Raw genomic sequence first — 27,420 nt, 5'->3', positions numbered from 1 at the left:
ATATTTAATTCAAAAAATAAGTACTTAATTTAAAAAGTACGTACTAATTTCCCTTAACGGAATAGGGTCTAAATATCACAGCTTGATTAAAGGCGAACAAGACTTTTTTGTGGCTTCCAAAATTTTATTGAAAAGTAGAGCACCAAAGCATTGTGAAATGTTTAAGTATTAAGATAGGGCGATAAAATCAAACCTATTAAAAAAGAGCCCATCAAATAACAAAAAGAAATGAAAGAACGAGGCCAATTAAATACTTTGAGTGTTTTTTTTTAAAATTTTTTTACCGATGCGCAATTTAATTTTGAAATTTTATCTTGTTGAACGCTAATCATTTTGGTTTTTAAATTGACTTTTTTCGTTTTTTCTTTTTACTTGGGAAATGTATAGGTGAACTCATTTTTGTAGGTTAGGTCCTGTTTCGCTAAGATTTTTATATTTTAAGTACTTATTTCTTATTTTACGAGATCTGTTATTCTCTCACAATACATCGCACTCAAAAAATAAGTATTTATTTCCCTTAACACGGAACTGGATAAAAATGTCGGGACAGGCCCTGCCAAAGAATTGGTTAATTTCCTCGCAATTGCACCCACAAGGGACCAACCATTCTTTTCACAAGGGGAGTTTCTTGTCTGATTTCCCCTCTTCATGCATAGGGTCAGTTTGGTAATTGACGCATTCCCATCACAGCTATGACATGGTTTCTTAGTATAAGTTCCAATCACAGTGACAATTCATGTGATTGATTATACAAAATATCTATCTTTCAATTTAAAAAATGTGGGGCCCTGGCCGGGTATCTTTGTTCCTGTTCTCGTGATGTGCCCATGGGCAGCCCCCACACACTTCCAAGTAGCCATCACTACAGTACAGTGGGATCACTTATCATTAAATCTTTCTTCTTAAAGAAGTGGGGGCAGTTCACGGCAAATGTACAGCCACAACATTGTACTATCTATCTACCTATTCGTCCATATAAATATCTGGGTTGTTGTTGTTGGTGAATGTGTAAATAAACCTGCGGCCGGGCCCACAAACGAGCTCCTCGAGGCTGGGCTCGTTTAGTAATCAAACCGAGTTCAAGCTCAATTTTTAGACTCGTTTAGTAAATGAGCCAAGCTCAACACTCCAAAACCCGACTTCTTTGTATAAACTGGGTTCAGTTATAGAAGCTTGTTTAGTAAATGAATCGGGCTTTGAAAACGAGCCGAACTCAAACAATACTGGCTCAGCTCGTTTACACCCCTAGCTACGGCTTTTTGCATTTTACTGCAAACGTCAAGCTAGAAAAAACTTAGAATTGTTTGAGAGCTTCTACTTTATGGGCTTTCAAGATTTTTGGGCAATTAAAAATGAGCTAAAAAAATAATGTTTTCTTGTTCCTTGTTGAAAATAAAAAATTCAACACAAGAATGCATTAATTAGTTTTTTGATAAGCAGGTTTTTATTAGCTTATGAAATGTCCATGGTAGCTTCGGTCATTTTCAATAGAGAAAATGATTGCTGTGGGCAAGCAAGCAGCCTTCGGTTTTCAATTTGTCCCAAAGTGTTCAACTATACAAAGGAATGTACTGTACCAGCACAGCAATTCCATGGCCAAACTATATGTTTCAAAATAGATGAGGGGGTGGTGCATTAAATATAAGAACGAACCAAAACTACCAACATCTAGAAGGGAGCACATGCACTAACATGCTCAAAGAATTCATACTTCGAAGGCAGACCAACAAGAACGTCGGGCATACAGACTATTGAAAACGTGATAGCAGAGGATCCTAAACGGAAACTCTGCTCAAACCCTGAAAAGCCACGAGATGAAATCTAGAAAGAGACCACTCCACACCAGGAGGGATAAACTCCCATAAAAGGGAGAGAAACAAACCACCAAATGAAGAAGAAAAAAAAGGAAAAAAAACCCCCCCAAACGGGGCATAAACCATAACAAAAGAAACAAAAAAGAAGATTAAAAAAAAAAAACTCCAACATAGAGAACCTGTCGCCGGAGGAGCTAAGCCAGAACCCCCGTGCTTTAGACTTTGCCAAATCGGACACAAAGGGAGATGGAAGAGTGGATCCGGATAAAGGGGAAACTGCGATGGCGGAGAAAAGGGGGGAAGAGTAAAGGGAGATGGTACATTAACTTGGATGTTGGAATTGGTAGGGTAAGAGTAAAAATATGACAGAAGAAATGTCCTCAGTTACCCATTTAACCTAAATAGGCCTTGACATGACACCATTAATAGACCTTGTACAAGCACTATAAAATGACAACTTCCTATAAACTCCAAGCCGTATTCCATAATTCCTACAGAGAATAATCCCTCATACACCAAGTGCTTGGTTTTTGACCGGACAGGCGGACATGAGCATCCAATTGGACTCCTATCGAAGTTAAAAATCTGCCGGCATGTGTTGAATATCCGTGAGACATTAAAATTATAGCATATGCAGCACCATGAGGAATTTTGTAGTGCTAATCTTATTACAATTAGTTCGATAAAGTTACATATCTTATGAAATGGTATATGCCGTCACTATTACTCCATTGTATAAATGGGCCACAGATGGTATGTAACAGTCATCTGGTGATGGATAAGCTAGTACAGACCGTTGTCCAAACACATCAACTAGGTAACCCCTGTCTAAGGCCGCAGTCTGCACCTCTCAAAGTCTGGCTAAACTTCATTCCCAAAGCTCGTGATCCGCCACCTAAGCAAAAGTAGGACCCGAGATCCCACCATTTGACACGGCCATGGAGAATGTGAAAGAACTTAGCTGGGAAAAGAGTTCAAGAACCTAGCATTGCCCCAACACTCCAATCACCAACCCCATGTTTGGTCAAACACCAATCCAAACCATATACACACCAATCACATTCAATTCAACAACTCTCACAAAGTGTGGTGGTTGTGCCAATGGCTGAGGCTGAACAGCAACAGAGAAGGAATGGATGGCCATCACCTAAATTTGCGTAAAATAATCGTCTCCAAAAATATAATGACACATCTGCAGAGGTGTAGCAATTGACATGGATGCTTAGGGACATGGACTACTTAGATCTAAACATTAGACACCATCTTCCAAATGTTGCACGGCAATGAGCCAAGATTTAAGCCCAACCTAACCCACAACTCAAATTCAGAAATGAGGAACCCACAAAGATGATGTTTATAATACAACACTACGAGTCTACGACAAACAGGTTGGTCCAACACATGCCGAACAAAAGTTAACCAAGCACAAGAAGCTGTAGTAAAGGAAAGCCACAAAAGACGCAATCAGCATAACATTCTGAAAGAAAAGAATGTAACATTGCTATGCCTGAGCTATCAAATCATATTAGGCGTCAGTAACACTAGAATTGTCATTCAAAGGATCATCTCTCTGAGTTTTCTATCTAACATATTTAGCCAATTCCTAAGATCTAATGAGATATGTGCTTATGTGCACTACATTATTCTAACAGCAGTTGACAGGGGAAACAATTTATCAGAGGTTGTACTTGTACCAGGGATAGGAGAGGCAACAGAGGCAGTTTTCTTTCGTTCCCTTGGGTATGGGTGGATGGAAGCCAACTCCTTGACACGGTGTAGAATGGGCTGTGGTATTGGTTTTGATCGATGCTTCCTTTTCGATTCAACCTGCATTAAAAAATGGAATTTTATGACTAGAAAGCAAACGCAAAAAACAAGAGTTGCTCAATAGAGACTCTCCAAAGACTTTTGATGATTGGATTTTCTTTTGCAACATTGCCAATTTATTTTGCAAATGTGAACCCTTCCAATGCAAAAATCAACGGACATGTCCTTTCATAATATCATTGCAGACTATTTTCCTCCTCACAACATCTCCATATCTGAGTGCATGGCCTACATACACCCACCACCCCACACACAAAAAGAAGGACAAAAAGAGGAAGACAAAAGAACGGGAAAAATGAAAAACAATTACATGCATGCCATCCTTATTTGCAAAGCCAAGCTTCTATCAGTCCAGAACTTAAAGACAGGACTACGTGCGTGGAATTTAAAGCATCAAAGCATTGACTCGCTACAAACAACAAGCTTTTAACCTAATACATCAATGAGAAATGAACCAGTAACTGCCAAATTCTTGGGAATATACACGTGCTCAACATGACACAAAATAAATGTAAAGCAGTTAATAGCAAACCTCTCTGCTACTCTTCAACTGTGAGCAGCTGGCCCTAAGAAGATTGCGCCATTTGTCCTGAAACCTCAATACGATTACAAATCACAGAAGAGAGAGAGAGAGAGAGAGAGAGAGAGAGAGAGAGAGAGAGAGAGAGAGAGAGATATGAAAGGATAAGAACTCACAACTACCTTAAGATCAACAGATGTGCGGTTTGCAGATGAATGAAACAATAACCTTTTTATCTCTGTCCACCTTCCAACTCCATACATGGAAACACCTTCAACCAGCTTCGATACCTCTGAGACAGACCAGTAAATATGGTTCTTCCTGCGGCTCTTACCCTTATGAGGAGTCTTGGTCCATGTATCATAATCGTCCCCAGACATGTCATCTTGAGACTTAGTTGAAAAAGACTCCATATCAGAATCTACTTTTGAATCTGAGAGCTTACTGTCCTTGAAACCGTCAGATTCATGCACCTGAATAGAAAACAGATAAGCTATGAGATAATTCACCAAAGCTATGGTGGGATACGTATGAACAATTACAAAACAGACAATTACAGTGACGAAGCATGAACCATGTCCATGATGATAAAGATGGCTGACAGAGAGAACTTCCCAAAATTGCTATATACCAGAACTAAGCAACTGTAATACCATGGATTTTTTGCTCCAAATGGTTTGTCTTCTAACAAGGAAAAGTCTTAACGCATTAGGAATTTCAGACACCTCGTACTCCTAGTAAAACATCCTTTCACAAAACAAAACTATATAAATTACTCCCATAAACTTGCATAACTTGGACTCAGATCACACTCTTGGCTAAATTGAAATATGTCAATGCTTCAAAATGGTTATTCACATTTGAAGGAGAAAAAAGCGAGGTACAATATACCACAAACATTTGCAGTTCATTTGTAAGATGAACAAGTTACCAACAAAAAAATAGATGAAGCACTCACCTTTTTCTTCATGTGCCCCCTCCGAACTGGTTCACCAAATGGAACCTGAATACAGGCTCCTTTCAAAGCTACCTCACGACAGACAAAAGGTTCTGCTTCAAATCCTTTCTGACATAGCTGCTTGTAAGATCCATTGTGCAGAATTTTATCACGGGAACACGTATTTGAAATCTGGCATCTTCTCTTTTTACGCACTGAATTTTGTTCTAATGATTCGTCAATGTACCTCCGAGTAGGCTTGCGTGATCTCTTGCTTGTAACATGCCTATTTTCCACTTCTCCAAGTTCAGAAAAACCAAACATAGCTTTTCTTTCCTCTGAAGACGATGATTTCAAAGAAGCAAGGTTATCGTGCCTCTCCCGCTTTACATGTTGAACTCTTCTCCTTTTTTTGAAATTGAACACACCCGTGAAGGGGGTGCTCACTCTTCTGGAGTCCTGATCACTTGTTGGTGAGATCATTTTCCCTTCACATTCATTGGAAGATACAAGAGGATTCTGCAAACCAAACAATAATTGGTGCTTCAGCCACTGCTTGTCAGTAACTGTTGTTTGACATCCAAATGTGTTTCTGAAGGCCTCATGAAGTTCGTTAATTGTCATCCTTTCAAGCAATGAGGAGTGTTGACTTGAAGTCTGAGGCACTGGAATAGGGGCAATGGTCGCTTCTGATATCTCATCGCCGCAGCCTCTTCCACCTGAGACTGTACACTTGCTTTCTAGTCCCGAGTCAACCGCGTATGGTCCTCTCATTGGATTCAAATCAGAAGCTTCTTCAACAAACTCAGCATCTGAGGGAAAATAGAATAAAATGGGCATTCACTTCAGCGGCAAGTAAGAGAATTTTTGAATTCTCAAGAATTTGTCATTCGCATTATTTTGCTAATCACTCACCCAGAAGATAATCTTCACATGTATGTGAAATAGTATTTTTTCTGCCAAGAACTATTGCCCCAGTTCTTCCCAGCACCCCATCGAGAAACTACATGCAAAGTTCATATAGAAAGAAATTAATATGAGGGAGAAAATTTTATCTTCCACAGTAAATTTACAATAAAAAGGAGATAATTTTCAAACAAAGAAGGCAGGATGTGATGAGTACTATATACCCTCTATCTAAAGGGGAGTCTAAATTAAAGATTTAGGAGAAGCAGAATAGATCCAGAACAAACCAAGAAACAGGTGTAAACAACAGTAGTTCCTGGTAGAACAAGAAAAAACATTAGCATTTACCTTGATAGAAAGTCCAAGGGTAGTTTAGACTTTATGTTTCCTATGTTCAGTTAGCGTTTCCTAATATAAGTAATGGTTCCCTTGTATTCACTTTCGTTATCAATGGGCAATTATTTTTGTCTTCACTCTTGCATTCTGACAATTTCTAGCAACACGACAATTCTCGGAAAACATGAAGGTGTACAATTATCTAATACACTAACCCAAGCTAATCACATTTAACCTTAAAAAGGAGCTAATAACAAGTAGCAAGTCCTAATTTATGCTTCTGAAATGACTAATCCAGAAATGAACCTTCAGTTCTTCCACAAGTCGACCAAATTGAGCCTGCAAAAAGAAGAAATTGGCTACTCCAATTACTTCGGATATTCTTAGTGCACTCGAGACCCTCTCCACAATAAGGATGTTTTGGTGGCAGAAAACAGTGCGTGTCATGCCATAACCCCTATAGTTGTTTGTTTGTGTGCTCATCATCCACCTTTTAAGTCAATTACATGCAACTCAACGCTTCATCAAACTATTCAAGGTCTAACGAATGAACCCTATTTTGCCATTTTTCTTTCTCAAAAATCGAAATATATACATTCATCCAAGTATCTACTGGGATTGGACCTTAACCCCATGCAAGAGTCAACTCAAATGATTGGCAACTCCATCCTTCTTGGAGAATCTTATAACAGCTTAAGTTACATACACCACAATGAACTTGCTCTGCTAACTAAAAATGGTAGAATTGCTTAAGAAAACATTCTTAGACAGCTCAATGCATCATATGCCAATAGTGTTAATATGTTATATCAAATATTACAAGATAACTTTTTCACTCCCACATAAGTAAGTAAACATTCTTTTTAGATATCCGAAAACTTTTAATTGAGCAATAGTAGTTCTAGGTGCAAGTCAAATATAATATAATGCAATCATCATCAGAAATTTACTGCCACTACCCACAAATTGAATGACATCTTAACAGAAGTCAGGATAAGAAAAAATAACCATTACTCGTAAGGAGACATACTTCTTCTTTGACTCTCTCGCTTAGCTTAAGATTGGAATCCCGTGCAACTAAAAGAGAAATCACATGAAAGCATTAGTAATTTTCCAATGAACGTAAGAAGTGTCAAATTAATGTTGATCAACACAAAGAAGCACCTAATTTGTTCAATACTGAAATTCCAGCCACATTAATAATTATAACAAGCTCGATGTTCCCAACAACACACTCAACAGTAATTGGGTTTTTTTTTTTTTTAATAGTACCTAGTCTGTTCTGAATTAAAGCATAAAATCTATTTCCATTAACTGACACCATTAAAAAAAGGAATGCACACCTGTGCAAGTCTTTCACATTAAAAATCTTCAAAGTCCAAACCCTTCACATTAACATGCCCCCAGACCAAGAAAAACAAAGCATTACAATACCTAAAGCCAATCACAGACTATAGAATTTCAGTTCTATGTTAGAAAGAGAGGCTTAACCAACGTACTCAATTCCTTATGCCTTCCGAGACCAAAGATCCCTCAATGATTACAAATTTGCAATGATCGTGGAGGCAATTGGTAAAGAGAAGTGATAAACAACAAGAAGATATGTTCTGTGCACTCTTCAGTAGCACAAATGTGAGAAGCACGGATACAGATGAAACCTGGCATGACATGACTTTTTCAAATCAATCAGGGTACGACATGGCTGGGACCCGACTTCAAATAGAAAGATTCTGTCTGTATTACATTAGATTGATACCTCTTGACCTGTTACTTCACAAAGTCTATACTTATATATGCTTTGATAAGTAAAGTCTTAATAAATTACTAATTAGCAAAAAAGTAAAAAACTATTTGCCCATGATACGTCATACATGCATGAAAAGAAGTGTGAACAATAAGATCTAATATCTAATTTGAGGAGTTTCTTTCACAAAAAACTGACAGTTACGAAATTTAGAATGTGTATCACAAAAAAAAAAAAAAAGGAGTAGGGATTAATAGGCATAAAAATAATTGTTTCAGTTTTTACCCATCAGTAAACATAGTTGTTTTTGTTTTATCATTGGACCATGGGTTAGTGGCCCCAAGTGTCTGACTAAAAATCTAAAAGAAAACAGGACTCATTTGGACAAGTGTTTGGCACATGTCCGGGGGTGTATGAAAGTGCTGGTGTCCCACGACATGTTCTTGCAAGTGTCCATGCTTCTTAGGTACATATTATCAAACAGAGAAAGGAAGGAAGCAGAGAGCTAGACATGTAAATATACGGGACAAGATTGTTACCACAATCAGTTTTTATAGAATCAAATTCAAGAGTAGAAAATTCTTCAAAATTGCAGCAGGTTTCTTGACTGAAAGTATTAAAACCTAGAACGTCATCGCCTAAGTTGTTGCATTTAGGTTCCGCCAGTAAATGTTCCACTCCTATTACTTCGTCTTCTAAAAAATGATCCATCTTCCTTAACCTAGGCAACAACAAGCAGAATGTTACAAGGGCACAATACATTTTTTTGGATAATAAAAAGAAAACAGAGATAGAACTCAACAAAAAAAGACAACATCTGTGAAAAGAATAATACACATAGTCACTGGACCCTCTCATTAGGTTATTAGACTATATGTTGATAGACAATAACTAGCCATTTCCCTTACAGCCTGTTTGGACTGAGAAAATTGGAGAGGAAAGAAAAGAAATGAAATCCTTTTTGTCCTTATCACTTGTTTGGTTATGTAAGGAGATAAATTGGAAGAAAAAGAGGGAGATGGAGGGAGTTGATTTCCCCTCAAAATCACACTTATCAAATCATTCTCTTTTGTCTCCTACTCATCCAAACAACAAGGAAAGAAAACAAAATCTTTTCTTTCTCTCATGACTTCAAGGGAGAAGACAAAATCTTTTCTTTTCTATTCCCTCTTGAGTTGCCAAACAGACGGTTAATGCCATGAGTCCCCACCTGCCATTTTTCTATTTTCGTCTCCCCTATGAAGTACAATACGTCTAACAGTGCATTCGATTTAGTGCAATATTACTTTGCAGTATTGTTAGTTATCATTTTATGTATCAAAAGTCCAAGCTTGTATCTTAAGTGATTGCCGGCATCAAAGCCACATGCCCCTCCGAAAAGCAAAAGGTAGAAAAAAACAGTACGTGCTTTTTCTATCCCGACACAGAAGCTTGTAAGGTTATGATATGAAAACAACCACAGCCCACAAGTATAACAGACATCGACGTATTACTTAATTTTGAGAAGGGAACAAAACTGCTCAGAACACAAAGGCCATTGCCAAGTGAAATGCCTCAAGTAGTCAAGTCTGGCCCAGACTAACTTATAGCAACTGAGAGAGCAAAATTACTAAATTTCTCCAAGGTACACTCAAATTCCTTTAAGGTTGGAAAAAATTGAGCCCTGTACATAATTAACATCACTTCCAAACAGTGGCACTGCAAGCACATGCCATGGAAGAGTAGCTGCCCCACGTTCAACTTCAAAAACACTATTGCTAGCATATACTTTTCAAAATGATTCTCACTTGTCCCATGTACTTATCTTTAGATTAAACGCAATGTGCAGGAGCCTCCTTGATAGCCTGATCACTGGCATTGGGAACAAGTAAGCATTGATTCAAACTTCAAAGTTGTGACGGAGGACGGTAAAAGATGACTAAAGGTAAGTTTTTGTAACGCATTGTACCCTCCCTTTCGACCAAATGTCTATAGTATACCTTTACCACATCCGTATCACCTTGCAATCAATTTACAGCCCATTTGGCCGGCAGAGCAGGGGGTTAAGGGCCTTGGGGATAAGCTAATCCAGGCCCACTCTTATCTGTTGTTTGGCTTAATCCCCTTTGCACCCGGACTGCTTATCCAGTGGATAAACTAAGACCTCTGCAGGGGTCTTACGGAAATCCAACCCACCTCAACCCCCATCATTAGCTTATCCGGCATAATTACTGGCGTGCCCCTTAAACCTCTCCAAATCCATTTTGTATTCTCATTACAAGGATTGTATAGGGGCAACCTAGTAAACTCTCACATTATATCTGTATTCCCCACTCTTATCCATCTATTTCAACTACCAAACAAACACCTTCTTAGCTAATCCCTCATTCTATAATAATTATCCCCAGTAGCATATCCAACTCTTATCCCCTTCTTCCTTATCACCCAAAAGGGCCAAAACCTTATCCGCCTGTGGCCCACCATATCGTTAAAGGTTTCAGTTTTCATTAAATGCGATGGACACATGAATTGTTGCAAGCGTAATGTTTGGATGAGCCTCATTCGCATAATTATGGGCTGGTTTGGCTTAATGAGCCAGTTTGCTACTTTGCTTATTTGTTTGTTTCTTTATTCAATTTTTTCAGCATTTCTTAATTTCGAGAAAAAAATTTGAATAAAGACCAAAAACTAAGCCAGGTGACATATTTAAGCCAAACCATACCTATGAACAAAACAAACGTTTCACCTTTAACATATCCTGACTATACCTAACTACATCAGCTCAACCAAAACAAAAATTTCAGTAATGCCCCCACGATGTGAGAATCCTACCTCCGCTTCTTCTAAATGTGTACCAGAAATAGAATGGATAACCAACAGTTAGATATCACACGTAATCAGCAATGCTACAGGCACTGCATTAGTATCCCGCATAAAGTACCGAGAACACACAATAAGTGTGGGCCAATTAGCCACCATCAGGGAACCCCCGCACCTACATCACAAAAACTTAGGTCCCACTGCATGCTGTGAGCATTAAAGAGTAGGTTTAACCCCATCACACGGCTATAGAGAGCTTGAATACAAGCATTGAGCCAGAGTTTTCAATGACTCACCCACGGAACCAAGAACTCGGAGTAGTTTGTGGACCACACTTTGTGTTCAGCTCACACCACCCCAATTGTATGTGGAGCTCACACAAGCAATTGTGTCTATCGGTACTTTATCCGGTATACAAAACAGTACCCCTAACATTTCTCATCACAATCTACAGGGACAGACACCTGCCTAGTCAAGAAATCCGAGTCCATATTTCAGTGATCCTTCTAAAAACTTACTCCATTTCACTCTGATGAAAACTGATTTCATTTATCATGATACACCACCAGAATCACTCCATTCGCTTTAGTCGCTTTTAACTCTACTTACATTCGACGAAAAAAATGTCACTTTACTTTAATCTTCTTTTTTTTTTTTTGGTAAATACTTTTACTTTAATCGGTCATGCTTATCAGCAATTGAACTCTCGTTACGGACCTCGTGTACATGAATGTAAACAACGTAACAGTATATCTACTTTTATGCATTCTTAAGCCTTAATATTTTAGGGAAAAAATCACGAAAATACCTGGCGAAACAACGTAGTTACCGGAACTAGCTATCGTACATTGAAGCGTCCGTACCGAAATTTGAAGAGATCACATTGTAGAGAGAGTGAGAGTTGCATGGGGAGAGAGAAGGAAAGAAGAGCCAGAAGAGAGAGAAAGTGAGGAAAAGAAAATGGAGGAAAGAGTGGGAAAGTAGAGAGAGAGAGAGAGAGAGAGAATGTACGGTATGTAGTGGTAGCTTTTTGGCTATCCTGAGACGGATTTGAAAATGTGTTCCAGAGGCGGAATGGAGTGGATGGTTTGGAATCCGGCAGTGTCGCGACACGTGGCCGAGAACGAGGTGGTCGTTCGCCGCCGTTCACCAACACGACGGCATTCGGACCGAAAAAGAGAAGAGCACGCGTCAGTGTCTGTACGCCTTCCCATGTGAGGCGCAATTCTATGTTTTCGTCACCTCGTCAGCACCCTACACTTTCACTAAATGTCAAATTTAGCCCCTGAGTTTGAACGAATTTTTCGATTTGGTCCCTCATTGCTAATTGTGCTCTTTCCATAATTCCATGAACGAAAAGGTAAGGCAAATTTGGCCCTGCGTTATGACAAATACTCCCATCGGCCCAATTTAATAGTCCATCGTGCTAGTCTCATCGAATCAAAAATTAGTTATATTTTGAAATTGATAGTGAATTTTATGCTTCCTTCGTCCCAGTTTATTTGTTCATTTTTGGAATTTCAACTTTTTTAGAGGACATAATGATTATTCTTAAAAAACTTGGCTTTTCCAAAAGTACCCCTCACTTTTTTAGCATTAGCTGAGATTGCACATTTTCCCATGCGCAATACTTTTAAAAGAAAAAAAAGGCATTAATGGAACTTACATAAGTCAATTTCAAATTGGACAAACAATTTGTCTAATTTGAGACATTACAAAGTCAAAAAGAGGACAAACAAAGTGGAACGGAGGAATTATCTAATATAGATCTTATTTGATAGATTTTGATTAGCATTGCAAATACAATGTTTTCAAAATTATATAAAATATTATAAATTACAAAATATAATTAATTAAAAATTGATACAAACTTTCAAAAAGAATTGTTAAATTGGGATGGAGGGAGTATCTCAATTTGGTCCCTTAGCATTAATTGTGCCCTTTCCATGGACGAAAAGGTAATGTGACAATTGCAAGGACGCGGGGGCTCTGGTGCCCACCATGGGCAGCAGCCGCTACCCACACTCACACACCGCACCGTTTTATCAAAGGAAAAAAAACAACTCTTCCGCTTGCAATCCTATGAAGCAGAAACGTGATTATGAGAGCCTTAGAGTTAAAATTTAATTATGTCTCTTTAGAATAATATGATCAGAATAATAAGATCTTCACGTCAATTCAAACGGATTGAAAATTGGAGCACTTAATTGTTTAATCATATTTTTTAATATATAAACGGTCTAAAAAAATTAAGTGTGCCACTTTTTAATTCGTTTGAACAAGTACGAATATTTTATTATTTTAATCATATTATTCTAAAGCATCATAATTAATTTTTGTCTCTAGGACTCTCATAATTAAGTATTTGCTCTTTATTTAGGATCCTGTAGATCAGAAATGTGATTATAAGAGTCCTATAGACAAAAGTTAATTATATCTCTTTAGAATAATATGATTAGAATAATAAGATATTCGTACTTGTTCAAACGAATTAAAAAGTGGCACACTTAATTTTTTAGACCGTTTATATATTAAAAAATATGATTAAAAAATTAAGTGCTCCAATTTTCAATCCGTTTGAATTGACGTGAAGATCTTATTATTCTGATTATATTATTCTAAAGAGACATAATTAAATTTTAACTCTAAGGCTCTCATAATCACGTTTCTGCTCCATAGAATTGCAAGCGGAAGAGTTATTTTTTTTCCTTCGATAAAACGGTGCCGTGTGTGAGTGTGGGTAGGGGCTGCTGCCCATGGTGGGCAGCAGAGCCCCCGCGTCCCAATTGCAACGTAGCTTAACGTGCAAGCATGCCAAATGCTATTAATTCAAGGAAAATGGTGATTGTTATGGGGAGTCGTGGGTGGGGCAGGGTCCAGACCAGTTTGGTCTCCAACCAATTTGGTCTAGGTTGGACCATTTTGCAGGCTCTTCTTGGATCCATAACAATAATCGGAACCGTTCATTTTTTAGAGCTCGTCAAGAACATTGATCATGCTGAAAATCACATTGATCGGATATCGTTTGATATAATATCAAAATGCATTTAACAACGGATAATCCAGTGTTACATTTTTTTTTCGAACTTAATGCATTTCGAAATCATTTAAAATGATATCCGATCAACGTGATTTTTGGTGTGGTTATGGCTTGCGACGAGTTCTAAATAGTAAACGGTTCCGATCATTGTTGTGGATCCGAGAAAGACCCACAAATGGTCCAAACTGGTCTGAACTGATTGGAGATCAACCAGTCTGAACCCTTGCCCGTCGCGGATGTACAGTTGATTTCCTCTGTTGAGCATTTTGCTGTACCATTAGCACTGCTGTTTTCTTATGGTTTCGGTTGATTTTCCCTTAAAAGATATTCTACTTCCCCATCTTTGATTGGCCCCTGCGCCCCAATCTTCTTGTTGGTCTGCTTTCGCATCATGTGTCATTGGACCCGCCAATACATTTGCTTTTGTTTACATTTTGGTAATTTTAATTCATTCCTGTATTTTGTGATAAAATTTTTATAATATGCCCCTGGACTTTTGAAATGAAATTGCCTCTTCTTAACCTAATACATACAAATATATGAATTTCAGTGACCTTCTGTGCCGTTTTCTTTGCATTCCTTCAAATATCCCTTTGCGAAGTTTATAGGGATGAAATTCCGGGAAACTAGTAACCTAGGAAATTTACATGTTCTTGATTCAAATCAACCGTTACACATGCTTGAATATTAAGCTCTGGAAAGATTAGGCGGAAAATAAAGAACGCAAAACTAACCACAAGCCCTCGGCGGAGGATCCACACTCCAAGATTAAACAGTGACATTTTGAGCTACACATACAATTTCCGGATCAAGTTTGTCCTTTTTAATCCTTTTGCCCTTTCTCTAACTCCGCTCAGCTTGTCGTAAACAAAATCCCGTACCTAATACAGAGATACCGACATTTAAAGAGCCTTCCTGCATTTCATCAGAATAGCTTGAATGCCTATGAATCTCTTCACTGCAATCTCCCAACTGTTGTATTATAGGGGAGAAATAGAGCTTGATCATGGAGAGGATCTATCTCTTCTGGAAAGTTACTAAGCAAAAGAAGGCCGCACAACGACTAGCTATACCAGCGATGATGAGATATATTAAGCAAGGAATCCAATCATTCAGCTTGTAGCTGTTTTTCATTAGCGAACCGCATCTTGTGATCAGCCACACTCCGTAGTACCTGAAAATTTGGAAGGATTCAGAAATGAAGTAAAAGTTGACAGAGTAATGCTCATGAATGTCAAGAAAATTTCCATAGATCGTAAGTGATTCCAAGCTCAGTGCTTCCGCCTATCCCACAGCCGTTACCAACTGTTCACCACTCCTCCCTTCTTGCCTATTTCGCTAGCATGACTCCTCTCTAAAGTGTCATTCAAGTGAATCAAGTCCTTAGTCCCACATAAAGCAATTCTTATACACTTACAAAACCGGGCTTGGGTGGAACTGAACAAGATCAAACACTGACAGAGTATTGCTTTCTACAGTATATGAGGGCTAGTCTTCCGAAAAACAAATCATTATTTACAAATTGACAATGCAATTATTTAAAACCAACAAATGGAAACAGCTCTGCTGGAATCGAGGGTAAGGCTGTGTAGAAATGTAATGCATATGGAGAGGGGCAGTCTTTCCGTACCTTTCAGCATTTGCTACCACAAATGCTTCCAAAGCCCACTTTGTATAGCACATGTTCTCTATTATCTTCAAAATTCCTTCTTGATAATTCTGGTTTGCAATGAGCGTCAAAACAACTGGAAGGAGGACCGAAAACTGTAGGGAAGAAGAATAGTTGCGGTGATAAGTTACATTATCTTGACATATAGCAAACAAATTAGTTAATATGCATTGATATGAAGTTCAACATTTTGTTCCACAGACTCTTCTAAAAATATAAAGCACCCGAATTGGACGCTCAACACGTGGATATCAAATCTGTATCCGACATGTGTAGTTGGGCATTCACCTGGCAACCGCATTTTTTTATTTGAATCTACTGTAGATTGTACATAGAACTCCATGATCTTCCTAAAGCACCATAAATTTCCTAGAAAAAAACAACTTAACACTACAAAATATGAATATCTCTCTGTGCCCTGGTGTCCTAGAGATAGAAATTAGAGGTATTCGACACCTAGACACATAACCATAGCAAAGTTCATGCAACATAGAGTTAGAGAAACGCACCAGTTGTGCTGGACCAGGTTCGAGGTAGATGGCAAATGCATAAGCAATCCCAGTCACACAGTACACAAGGCAAACCAAGACAATGTAATTATCCCAGAAGGAAGATCTCGGGTTGTTGAAAAAATAGAACATCGAGAGATAGACGAGAGGCTTTACAATGGTACTAAAGTGGTCAATTGTATCCTTTGCAAGAAAGTAGGCCAAGCTGCTCATGCCAGAAGCGCTCTCTCTCCAGTAATATATCTTATCCAGATTAAATGTTCTCAACGCCGCAATCCCACAGAGGAGAGCTGGAAATCAGCATTGAAGAATGGGGAAGATCAGGAAAAGCACTTAATGGAACTTGTTGAAAAGAAAATACAGAACATAAAGGAAAAGCCTCTAAATAAGTTAACTTTGCAGATTACTTTTTATTCTTCAGATGACAAGTTCCTTGCACAGGAGACAAGACCCAACAAATCACTTATAAAAAGAGGACCTAGGTTTGGCTTTTAAAACAATAGACACCAGACAAAACAAGTGATGCTGAGCAAAAAATTATCGTAGCATCTAAATTTCACAATCTGATAGGTTCAAGTATATCCATATTCAAAATTCAGCGGGAACAAAGAAACCAAGATCTTTAACTTACAAACTGCAATGACTGTGTAAGTGTACCCAAGTGCCCCGAAGGTTTCATCGCTCACTTTAGCTAGTGTTCCTAAGCAGATTCCAGCTATCAATAAGATCAGAAAATCGACTGCTTGTATTCTAGCTTCTCGGAGACGTTGCTTGCCAACCCTGAAAGAAACAAGAAACGGCGGATGAGAGTGACCCTGCCAAATCCAATGATTGGCGAACTAGTTTATGAAATCTCTATAATGGACCTATTATCAAATCTCCCTATCATAGAAATATTACGATGCGATTCTATTTACCCCTTGTCAATATGAACGAGTTTCATATTATAACAAATATTGAGGATCTATCTGAGTTATTCCAAACTGTATCAACCTACCTAAGATTCATATACAGTATGCTATCTGGTAGTCATTGATATTCAATTATTGTAAAAACTCTTCTTCTTTTCTCGTTATTATTTCCTTCTTCACAATAAACCTCCCAAAGACTTCTCCGAGGCTTTTGAGCTCAAAGAATGACTTCCCTTCCTGCGTGTCATGTTGAGGGCGATGTACTCTCCTTTAAGAGGCCGAAAACTCAAATTTTCTCAATCTACCTATATCAAAATAAAAAAATCTCCTCTTCTCACACAAGAGGCCGAAAACTCTTCTTCTTTTCTAGTTTCTCGTGTAATGGACCTTGAATGCTTGTTCTCATATTGTCCTCAAGTGAATAAAAACAAACAAACACAAATGTAACACTCAGCTTTTTCTGATACGTAAATTCAAACCACAAAGCAGAGACCCATATCGTTGACATAGAGGCAATCGCCTGTCCTACTTGACCATGCGTTATTAGTCATAAGTTTTGCCTGGGTAGAGATTAACTCAGTTTTGCTATGATTTGGTGAATTTTTATTTCACTTGTCTCCACATATTTTCTCTACCTATTTCACAACGTCCTCAAAGAATCTTACTATCCCTGATTCCATTATACATATATTTTGTTTCCATTCATGATTCCGTATCATCAAGTTAACGACTATAAGACCAATTTCATCATATTCCATTCAAAATTGTTATGTTTTCGAATACGCTTGATTTATGAAGCTGGAATTGTAAAACATACTATGGGCTTCTTCCTTGTACTTGAAACTCTCAGAACTCTAATGTCACAGTATCAATAGGCCAGAAAACCTTTGGTTTGTACAGTAAGTGGATCTATTGCTGAAATAAGATAAGGAGTCTATATAGGCACTCCAGAAATTTTGGGATAAAACAAGTAGGAAATAAATATATATTTCTTACCTGCCAAGGAAATATTTGTATTGCTGGAGAACACCAGGGGTTGTGCGGTTGGATAAGTCGTGTGTCTTTAGGAATTTATGTTGAAAGTGGTCCTTCTTCAACTCAGCATGAAACTTCATATCCTGCCATATGTCTCCGGCAAAAGATTGTCCATCAGACACAGCAGCAGCAGCATTTCCTCCATGAGCTGAATTATCCCCCGCAGAGGATGCCATTGAGGAAGAATTTAGCATATCTGGTGGTACTGTGTATCCATTATGAAGCATCCATCTAAGGGGAAGTTCTTTATAGTTTACGCCTGAACTTGAGTTTTGTTTTACAACTCCCTCTAGAATGTCAATGAAGTAATCGGGAGGATTAACACGTTCAGGAACATTGATCCCCAGGCCTGCAAAATATTCTTCTACTTTCTTCACTGATCCATGATATGCAGTAAGACCACCTTTAGCTAGAAGTATCAAGTCGTCAAACATCCTGAACAAAGTGTAGCTGAAGAAAAACAGCCATAATGGTTTAGTTAGATGACAAACTTTACCCTTGGGCAGGAATCAAATTATGCCCTGGAAGTTGTAGTTGCTACATTGGTTAACTCCACACTTCATCCACATATTCAAGGAAATGTTATTGTCTTCATTAAAAAAAAAAGCTGTTAGTAAGGGCAAAAGACGAAATAAGCGACAACCTGTCTTCCAATATTTCAGTATGCTATATGATTGTCATAATAGGGAGTTAGTTAACAAAACAAGGAGAGAAACATTTTAAGAGTGCCAAATTAGCTTATTATTTAACCTTGAGATGCTGATAGTCATATATCTTACTTTTTTAAGAACAGGGCCTCACAAGGATGCATCAATTTCAAATCGAAAGAGGCAATGGAGAAGCATGTTCCTTCATTTTTTCTCAATTGACTGTGCAAATCATGTTTTGCAACTTCCCTTTGTGTCTTCTACAGCTGCCAAGATTGTGACCTGAGTTCATGTCTTTGGTCCCATTAAAGGAGCCAATATAAGGTCCTTGAAGAGTTAAACAACCTTAGATATCGTAATTGTTGAACTATAGCTGCCAAGTTCAATTAGAATAACTAGAGATGAAGGGCAAGCTATCCTCTAAATCGTAGACAAAAACAACGAGAACCAAAAAGAAATTCTCCCGATGTCCAAGAATCATGATGGACAAATGTCCTAGAGGTCCTGTAACTCATCCTTATTTTCTAACATATGTAGTAGGAAGGCATTGCTTCAAAGTATCTGCAAGTTGTAGATGATGTTAAGTGTACTCTTAACTGCACATGGATAAGCCATTCTGAAAATGCATAGCATTCAACAAGTAGCCATTTGAAATCCCTAACATGCTGAGATATACACAATGCTAATATTGGGAACAAATTGCTGAGAAGAAAAAAAAGGATGAGGGAACAAACGCTGGTTAGCCCAACAGGGGAAGATACTACAGAAAGGGAGGGAAGTGACCTTTTTTTCCTACAGGTAAAGTGGAAACTGACTTTACAAGAAGAGAAGGAGTGTAAATGTTTCAGGTTACCTCGGTTGGTGAACCACCATGCAAATGTTTACTCCTTCTAAAGCTTCACGACGAAGTGCTCTAAGTAGTAACTGGGAAGAAGAACTGTCCAAACCAGAAGTTGGTTCATCTAAGATCAAGAGAGAAGGTTCCATGACCATTTCCAGACCAACATTTACTCGCTTCCTTTGGCCTCCAGAGATTCCTCGCTTCTCCACAGTCCCTACCAGGGAATCCCGCACATTCTGCAGTCCCAAACACTCAATGACTCTTTCTACGACTAGTACCTTTTCCGGTTTAGGCAGATCAGCTGATAGTCTACAAGCAAGAATGCAGTTGATAAAAGTTATAACCAATTCAAGTAAGTACTTAATCATCGTAGGTGAAGTAAGAAGCTAAGACACAGGCAAGAATAGCAAGAAGCAAGACCAAACTAGGTACATTGGGTCCATTTGTTTGATAGGACTAGCAGCGAAGGGATATCTGATTGAATAGGATATGTATGCCATTCGGAGTAGTGGTGTTGGCATTAATAATATCTCCCCCCTGCCTATCAAAAAAAAAAAAAAAAAAATATCTCCCCCCAAGGCATTAATAATACTGCAAAAGTTTCGACCAGAAGTAGGATATGTGATCCTCCTCAATATGTAGTCCAGTTTAGTGCTCAAAGTCCGGACAAACAAACAGGCCCACTGGGTATGACTGTTGCAGATGGTTTTCCGCATGTTAAATGCTAGGAATTACTGATGACCAAGTGACCTTTCATAATGGTAATGCCAAAGAATATTCTGTTCCGCCTAATATTCTGATTCGGGAGGATATATTGAATAAAAACACAACTGGCAGTTATAGAGTTGAAAGTTTTAAGCTTTTAAATTTCGGAAATGAGAAATAAATCGAGCTACAAATGCCTTCTCCATAGAACTGCCTGTGGCATACCTGCACCGAGCGCTGAACCACAGATTCTCCTCCACCGTCAAGTTCCCATGCACAACATCATCTTGAGGCACAAACCCAATAATTTTCTTGTAAGATGCAATTGATTCTACCTTCCCATTTATAATAACCATACCACTCATAGTGCACCCCCTTACTTTTCCAGCTAAAGCTGAAAGAAATGTTGTTTTCCCAGCCCCAGATGGACCCATGACAGCAGAAACGCGGCCAGGCATAATTTTCCCAGTCACACACCTCAACAGATTCTTGTTTGTCCCTTTCAAAGTAAGTGTCAAATCCTTGAAAGCCACCTCAATTGTAGGTCTATTCCTGACTTCGTCATCAGTAGCCATTGAAATGACTCCTGAGAAAGTCAAATTCTTGTTTTGCTCCTGAAGAGCTTTCTCCTTCTCAATTTCACCATATGCATACCTGAAAATTTGGCTGCGAGTTTGCAACTGTTTACCCTTGGGCACGTGTTGTTTTTTAAAATTTTTATCTCCAATCTCCAAATTGAAGCCTTCATGACTGTCAGGGTCTTCCTCCTCAAGCTCGTGCATCATCTTTGTAAGGTTGCTTTGCTCTTTTTTCCCTTTCCCATTCATGGGCATTGGTGGTAAGGATGCATCAGTTCCAGGTTTAGGTTGAGCTAGACCCTTCAGCTGTTCCTGTCTTACAGATTTTTTACGAGAAAATGTCCGCGATAATTGAGTCTGCAGTCCAATTACTTGCTTCTTAGCTACACCTTTAGCAGATTTCCATCTTTCACGTGCCTGAACAGTTTCTCTAACACTTCTTACTGCTGCTTCTCTGGATTTAGCTTGTCTTTTTTCTCTAGTTGTGAGAACTTGATCCGAACAGTTATAAATAATGATAAGTAAAAGTGTCAGCCCAGCCTACAATGAAAGGGCCATAATATTACCAATCCAGTCCAATAGAGTAATTGAACTTCATGAATTGTAACTGTTAAGCGCAAGCAGGTCACTTACAAAAATCAGGATGCCATATGCAGTGATGTTCTGATTTGCAGTTTGTGCTTCACAAGTTGCTAACTTAAAGCACCCTGCAAGTTCATCCACAATATCACATGTAAACTATAAGATTATGCTAGTAAGTTAGTCTACACAGAAAACATATATATTGAGAGCAGTGAGTTTTGCAACATATATATTAATGCAACATACATCGATATGTAAAAAAACACTTACCAGCTTGTGAGGTAGAACCAGTCCTGCAGTAGTGTCTGAAAAATGGAAAACAATTATGATCAGTCAATACGTTACAAACCAGAAATCTCTTGTGAGTAGTACACACCAAGAGGAACTGAAGATTTTGACTGCATTTCCAAAACATGCGGCAGCAATAAATAAAGTTATAATGAACAAGTGCTACAGGTTCTGGGATAATAATCAATACCCACTAGTGCAAGGATTTTTTTTGATAGTACTCGGACAGTATGATCCTGCTGAACAGAATACCTCTGTACTACTCAAGATATCAGCCCAAGTATCCGCTCCACCACAAGTATGGTTTGGCTGCGCAGGAGGTAGTTGGTAACGGTAACTGCACTTTTTTTTTCCCCCAATCATCAGTGTGAATTTACAATCTAAAGGACCGTAAATAAAAGAAGAAATCAATCTCAGAATAGAATCTAACTTACGGATCACATACGCCAGTAGTTTTATTGAGTTTAGCCAGCGGGCAATAAGCACCCAACGGGCAAGCTTCAATGATAGAACACCAAATGGCAATGCCAGAAGGAAAAACATAAGTTAGAAAGGGTATGTTCTGTCCCAAACACGGAATGGTAAATATAATCATAAGACATTTGCATCAAGTCTAAAATATGTAAGCGTGCAAATGCTTAGGGCATATTGCTTCCAATGAAGTAAAGAATGTTGTGTAATCTAAAAATTCAGCATTTTACTGTGTTGAAGAGAAAATTAATGGAAGGTTTATCTATTTTTCAAGTGTCCATTATTGCTCAGTTAAAGGCTCGACAAAGTTGAAAATGAGTATCATCAAAACCATAAAACAATATTAGCATTTCCATGGGTTCATCCCAGTTGTGTTTAAGGGCCAAAATGTCTTGCAACTTAATGGGCTATTTCTTTTACCGAGTTGATTTGAAGAAGCATTATACGAAGTGACCTTCAATGCACAATGTTGATGACTCCGTCATTAGTGGTATAAAGAAAAGCGATGAAATAACTGTAATCCAAGAGAATTTTGTGAGCCTTGAGAAATTGCTTACGATTCGTGGCACAGCTACAGATTCTATTTCCTGCTTTTCCCCCTTCTTTTATCTTTCAGCACTGCAGCCTTTATAAACCCGTAACTAAATTCAATAGACCTCTTTTCTGAATTGAAAACCTAAATTACAGGCTTAGACCATTTTTGTTTGACCATTCAAAGACAGCACACAATATCAACCCAATGCCCCTTGTTACTTTTACTCGGAGACAGTTCCCATCTCCAGTACAGTACGACAGTTGGTTATTTGGAGAAATTTATTCCCTTCATTACATATTGGGATCCCTAATATCCTTATATTTTGCCACCCTCCAGCCTATAAAATCAGACCCAGCAGAATCCTTTCCCGGAGGGGTACTGCTTTTAAAACATTGGGTTCAACCGCCATATATCGGTGGTTCATTTAGTTATCAACAAACTAATGATATCCATGCTCCAACTTGAGAGAATTGTTGAAATAACATCAGTCAGAAGGAGAAAAATCCAAATCTTGCTTTCCATTCTAAGTGATTGTAGATGAGACTGGTGCATAACCAAGTAAGGATAGGCCCTTTCTCGCTCTATTGGTTTTCATTCTCTTCTCTGATGTTTCTTCCTGTTATTGTCTTAGAGTCTTATCTTTATTCTTCATCAAGCCGTTTCCACACAAAACTCTCTATTGGCATCATGCATGTGTTACCAAATCATCAAGCAATTTGTTGTCTGACAATATATATATATATATATATATATACACACACACATACACACAGTCAGTCTCAAATGAGAGAGTCATTATTTTAGTTAAAATGCGGACCTCCTCATTTCTCCCATTTTCCGATCGAATTTCGATGATCCGAGTCGCTCTATGTGTTCAGAACGTGATTTTAAGGGTACCCACGAGAAGTCGGCAAAAAAAAAGACCGCGAAGGGCTTCATCCGAGCAGTTTTTGTTTGAACCATTAGATAAAAAACAAACAAAAATTGCTCGGATGAAGCCCTTCCAGGTCATTTTTTTTGCTGATTTCCTAAGGGTACCTTAAAATCACGTTCTGAACACATTGAGCGGCTCGGATCATCGAAATTCAATCGGGAAAGGAAGGTCCGCATTTTATTAAAATGAGGTGGTCCTTACAGGAGACGGACTATATATATATATATATATACAGTTATTTTCAAATAAGGAGGTCCTTATTTTAGTTAAAATAAGGACCTCCCCATTTCTCCCATTTTCCGATTGAATTTCGATGATCCGAGCTGCTCAATGTGTTCAGAACGTGATTTTAAGGGTACCCGCGAGAAATCGTCAAAAAAAATGACCGGGAAGGGCTTGATTTGAGCAGTTTTTATTTGAACCGTTTGATAAAAACATAACAAAAACTGCTTGGATGAAGCCCTTCCCGGTTTTTTTTTTTGCTGATTTCTCGCGGGTACCCTTAAAATCACGTTCTGAATACATTGAGCGGCTCGGATCATCAAAATTTGATCGGGAAAGGGAGGTCCTTATTTTATTAAAATAAGGTGGTCCTTAGGAGAAGGGGACTCTATATATATATATATATATATATATATATATATATATATATATATATATATATATATATATATATATATATATATATATATATGGCAAACTCTTAAAACATAGACTCAAAACCAATTGATTAAATCCATAACATACTTGTTATACAAAAGGATATGATTACGATATACTTATGAAACTAACGATCTTAATTGATAGTTAATAACTTCACAGAGTCCATCATCAAATTTCATGTCCCATAGACAATACGGCTGAAAGTCCAATTAGTTTAACTGATTACAAATTTGCAAAGATGTAGCAAGAGGTATACAAAGGATGAGCGAATTATGTGCATTGGTATTCAAAGGATGAGCAGGCATTATCAACAGTGTAAAAGTATTTCCAAGCACTACTATGATCATAGCACAAAAGTTTTTGGCTTTCAAGTACTTACGTATCATGCAGGTTATACCATGAGGGCAGAAGAAACCCTCACAACAAGTCTGACAATCTAGAGTTCTTTCGGGCTCATCCTTTGAATTTTTGAGGTCGACTTTTTTACCTTTTCCAACACTACAAGCCCATCCTGGCTCGCATCCCGGAACCCAAGAGGTTAAATTACAGTTCCTATTAGGTTTCAAGTAGTTTGATTTCTTTGACCCGCCTTGAAGGAAACTACTGAAATAAAACTTTATTTCTGCTACTGTACACAAGCGCTGTGTAAGGTCTCCTGTTAACCAACCAAAAGCAGAACCGTAATGTTAGATCTTTATTAGGACAAAAAAGTTTTAGTCCCAACTTAAAGGAGAAAAAACACGAGAGGAAAAAAGAAAAACAGGATTTGCAAATAAACCATTATGGTTATTGATCAAGCTGATGAATATGGCCCTTATGACCTTACATATATGCAATTCTGATTTCTAGTAGTGCATTAAAAAGGCAGAGCCATACTAGGGCTTTGGAGGGGAGCCAAGAGATGGCTTGAATAAATATGATTACGGTATTTGGCATTAGGGAAAGCCCTGCTAAAAAACAAGGTGCTTACCCCAGTTACCCACCTTACCAACATCCTCATCCAAAATGAAAATTTTATTTTACCACAAAAATAAGTGAATTCTTCCCATCGAAAGATAATGCATATCGTCAAGTTGTATTCTATGGATTGAAAACCGGAAACCCTTTTAAATGCCTTCCAATTACGTACCTTTTGTCTGTTGGACGCAATTGGTCAAGAATTCCAAATCAGATGAGAAATTGAACGCCATATTCCATTCAGCATCCCTGTAGGGAAATTGAAAATATGAACCCCCAACCTGAAACTAATCTCAAATGCACACGACAAACTTTTTTTGTAATGTAGGATGTCCCGGACCCAGATTGTCCGAATTGCTACACGACCTCCCACAAGTGTTTCACATGCGTACTTGTGATTTGAGGTGACCGCATGAATTGCTAGTCGACAAGGCATAAAACCTGAGATCTTAAAAGAGAACAAACTTTAAGTTTCAGACTTTCACTTGTAGAAACTTTTTATCCAACCCAAAAGCTTAAGCCATTAGGTGGAGAGGTCCCAACATTATAACATTAAGTAATCACCCATTCCAATCTCAAGCACTTTGGAATTGCATTCCTTAACATCCCTTCACCAGCAGCCATGTTCCAGTATTGTCCCGGTTAACATCTTTTTGGGTCTATCATCGTGCACCCTTTTGTCTATCAATGTAGTGCGGATTGCGAATTTTTTTCCAATGTGGGGAGAAATGTGTCCCGCTAATACCATGTAGAAACTATAAAATTAGACGTAATTGTAACCATAAAATTTTCCGGTCATTAATCAACGCATTCTCTACATACATGCATGCACACATTGATTGTGACTTACACGTCCTTGATGCAGAAGCTCAACTGGTTGCGTATGTCGGGGCTCATATAACTGCTTAGATTGTTGAATTGACTGAACACGGCCTGCGCGAAGATTTGAACCACGGCCGGATTAGAGGTCTGAGTTAGTCCTCCGTCATCCTCATCGTCGTTGTCGTCGCAAATTACATGCCGCGGTAAATTCAACGCGACGATTACCACTAATGTTATTACAAGAAACAGAGACGAATGCGCGCGATTAACTTTGTCTCTGCTCATTTTGATCACCAAAACGCCTTGAGTTTGTGAAGTAGGGGGTGATTATTTCGAGTTTATGAGAGATTCATTAATTGGGGAAAGTTTAGGGGTTTTTTTTTTTTTTTTTTCGAGGGACGAAGCACAGCTGAGTTTTTTTTCCTGGGAGAAGAAATGGCGGGGAGGGGAAGTAGGAAGAGGAGAGAGAGAGAGAGAGAGAGAGAGAGAGAGAGAGAGAGAGAGAGAGAGGTAACTACCTGAAAGCTGTTGTTTTCCGTCCCGTTGGATTCAATTCGAAATTCGCGCAAACGAGTTTCAAACGGGCGGTTCATAAAATAGCCAATAAAAGTTTATTTTGCGATTCTTTAAGTCGAGTAATTGTTCCACAGGCGACTACGTAACAGTGTCTCGAATTCTTATCCATTAGACATTTTTGTGGACTCCACACAATTTGTAGTGGAAATAACAAAAATGTTGGAGAAAGATGAGTTTGAAGCATTACATGACGGTACTATAGAGACATTGAATAATTTAATTTTTTCAATAAGTCAGCATTTTTTTCACACTAAGGAAAATTTGTACCCGCTTTTGCTCGATGAATGAATCAATAGCTTATCGTAAACATATACTCTTCCCCACTACAATGGAGAGCAGATATGATATTTCCAAAAAAATTGTCCAAAGCTTTACCCCTTTTGTTTTTGGTAATGACAGGTTGCATCCAAATAAAAAAGACCCAAATTAGTGCATTCCACAAATTAAATCCCCGGAAAAACGTGGCCGTCGACATCAATCTTGATTAAATGGTTACTTATCTTCAATGAGTTTATGTTAAGTAGATCTTGCATTTTTTTTTTTCCATTTTTCTGGCGTTTAATCTTAAATATGGTTAAATTTGGTAGGACCTGTAAGTTAGAAGAAGAAACCAATAAAAATGAAGGCAATAATAGAGCAAGACGTCACGAGAATTTTTTTTTCTTTTTTGGGTAAATATCACCAGATCTTCGTCTAGGGGATCTTGTAGGAGATGCTACCACATTTGGGATACATGGATATTTTTCAATAACTTTATTTTAGTGAAGACCTAGC

General features: G+C 38.2%; 2 protein-coding genes across 2 annotated transcripts; both read right to left on the bottom strand.

Annotated features, from left to right (window-relative positions):
• Positions 1-3,292: 3,292 nt before the first annotated feature.
• Positions 3,293-12,116, bottom strand: LOC131323220 (uncharacterized). The gene is made up of 8 exons (XM_058355292.1): positions 11,692-12,116; positions 8,624-8,805; positions 7,371-7,417; positions 6,014-6,101; positions 5,120-5,910; positions 4,344-4,634; positions 4,174-4,230; positions 3,293-3,641 (listed from the first exon to the last, which is right to left on the bottom strand). Exons 2-8 carry the CDS (start codon positions 8,793-8,795, stop codon positions 3,450-3,452), a joined length of 1,638 nt encoding a protein of 545 aa, XP_058211275.1. The 5' UTR covers positions 8,796-8,805; positions 11,692-12,116; the 3' UTR covers positions 3,293-3,449.
• A 2,461-nt stretch (positions 12,117-14,577) lies between these two features.
• On the bottom strand, positions 14,578-26,477 carry LOC131322487 (ABC transporter G family member 28-like). The gene is made up of 14 exons (XM_058354173.1): positions 26,099-26,477; positions 25,421-25,497; positions 24,671-24,946; positions 22,123-22,186; positions 21,879-22,025; positions 21,671-21,705; positions 21,452-21,525; positions 20,466-21,358; positions 19,548-19,844; positions 18,009-18,497; positions 16,733-16,881; positions 16,102-16,391; positions 15,554-15,687; positions 14,578-15,097 (listed from the first exon to the last, which is right to left on the bottom strand). Exons 1-14 carry the CDS (start codon positions 26,353-26,355, stop codon positions 14,941-14,943), a joined length of 3,339 nt encoding a protein of 1,112 aa, XP_058210156.1. The 5' UTR covers positions 26,356-26,477; the 3' UTR covers positions 14,578-14,940.
• Between the last annotated feature and the right edge of the window lie 943 nt (positions 26,478-27,420).

The sequence above is a fragment of the Rhododendron vialii genome, chromosome 1a, assembly GCF_030253575.1.
Source record: "Rhododendron vialii isolate Sample 1 chromosome 1a, ASM3025357v1".
NCBI lineage: Eukaryota > Viridiplantae > Streptophyta > Magnoliopsida > Ericales > Ericaceae > Rhododendron > Rhododendron vialii.
The sequence above is the reverse complement of the archived record's forward strand: the minus strand, read 5'-3'. Positions and strand labels throughout refer to the sequence as shown.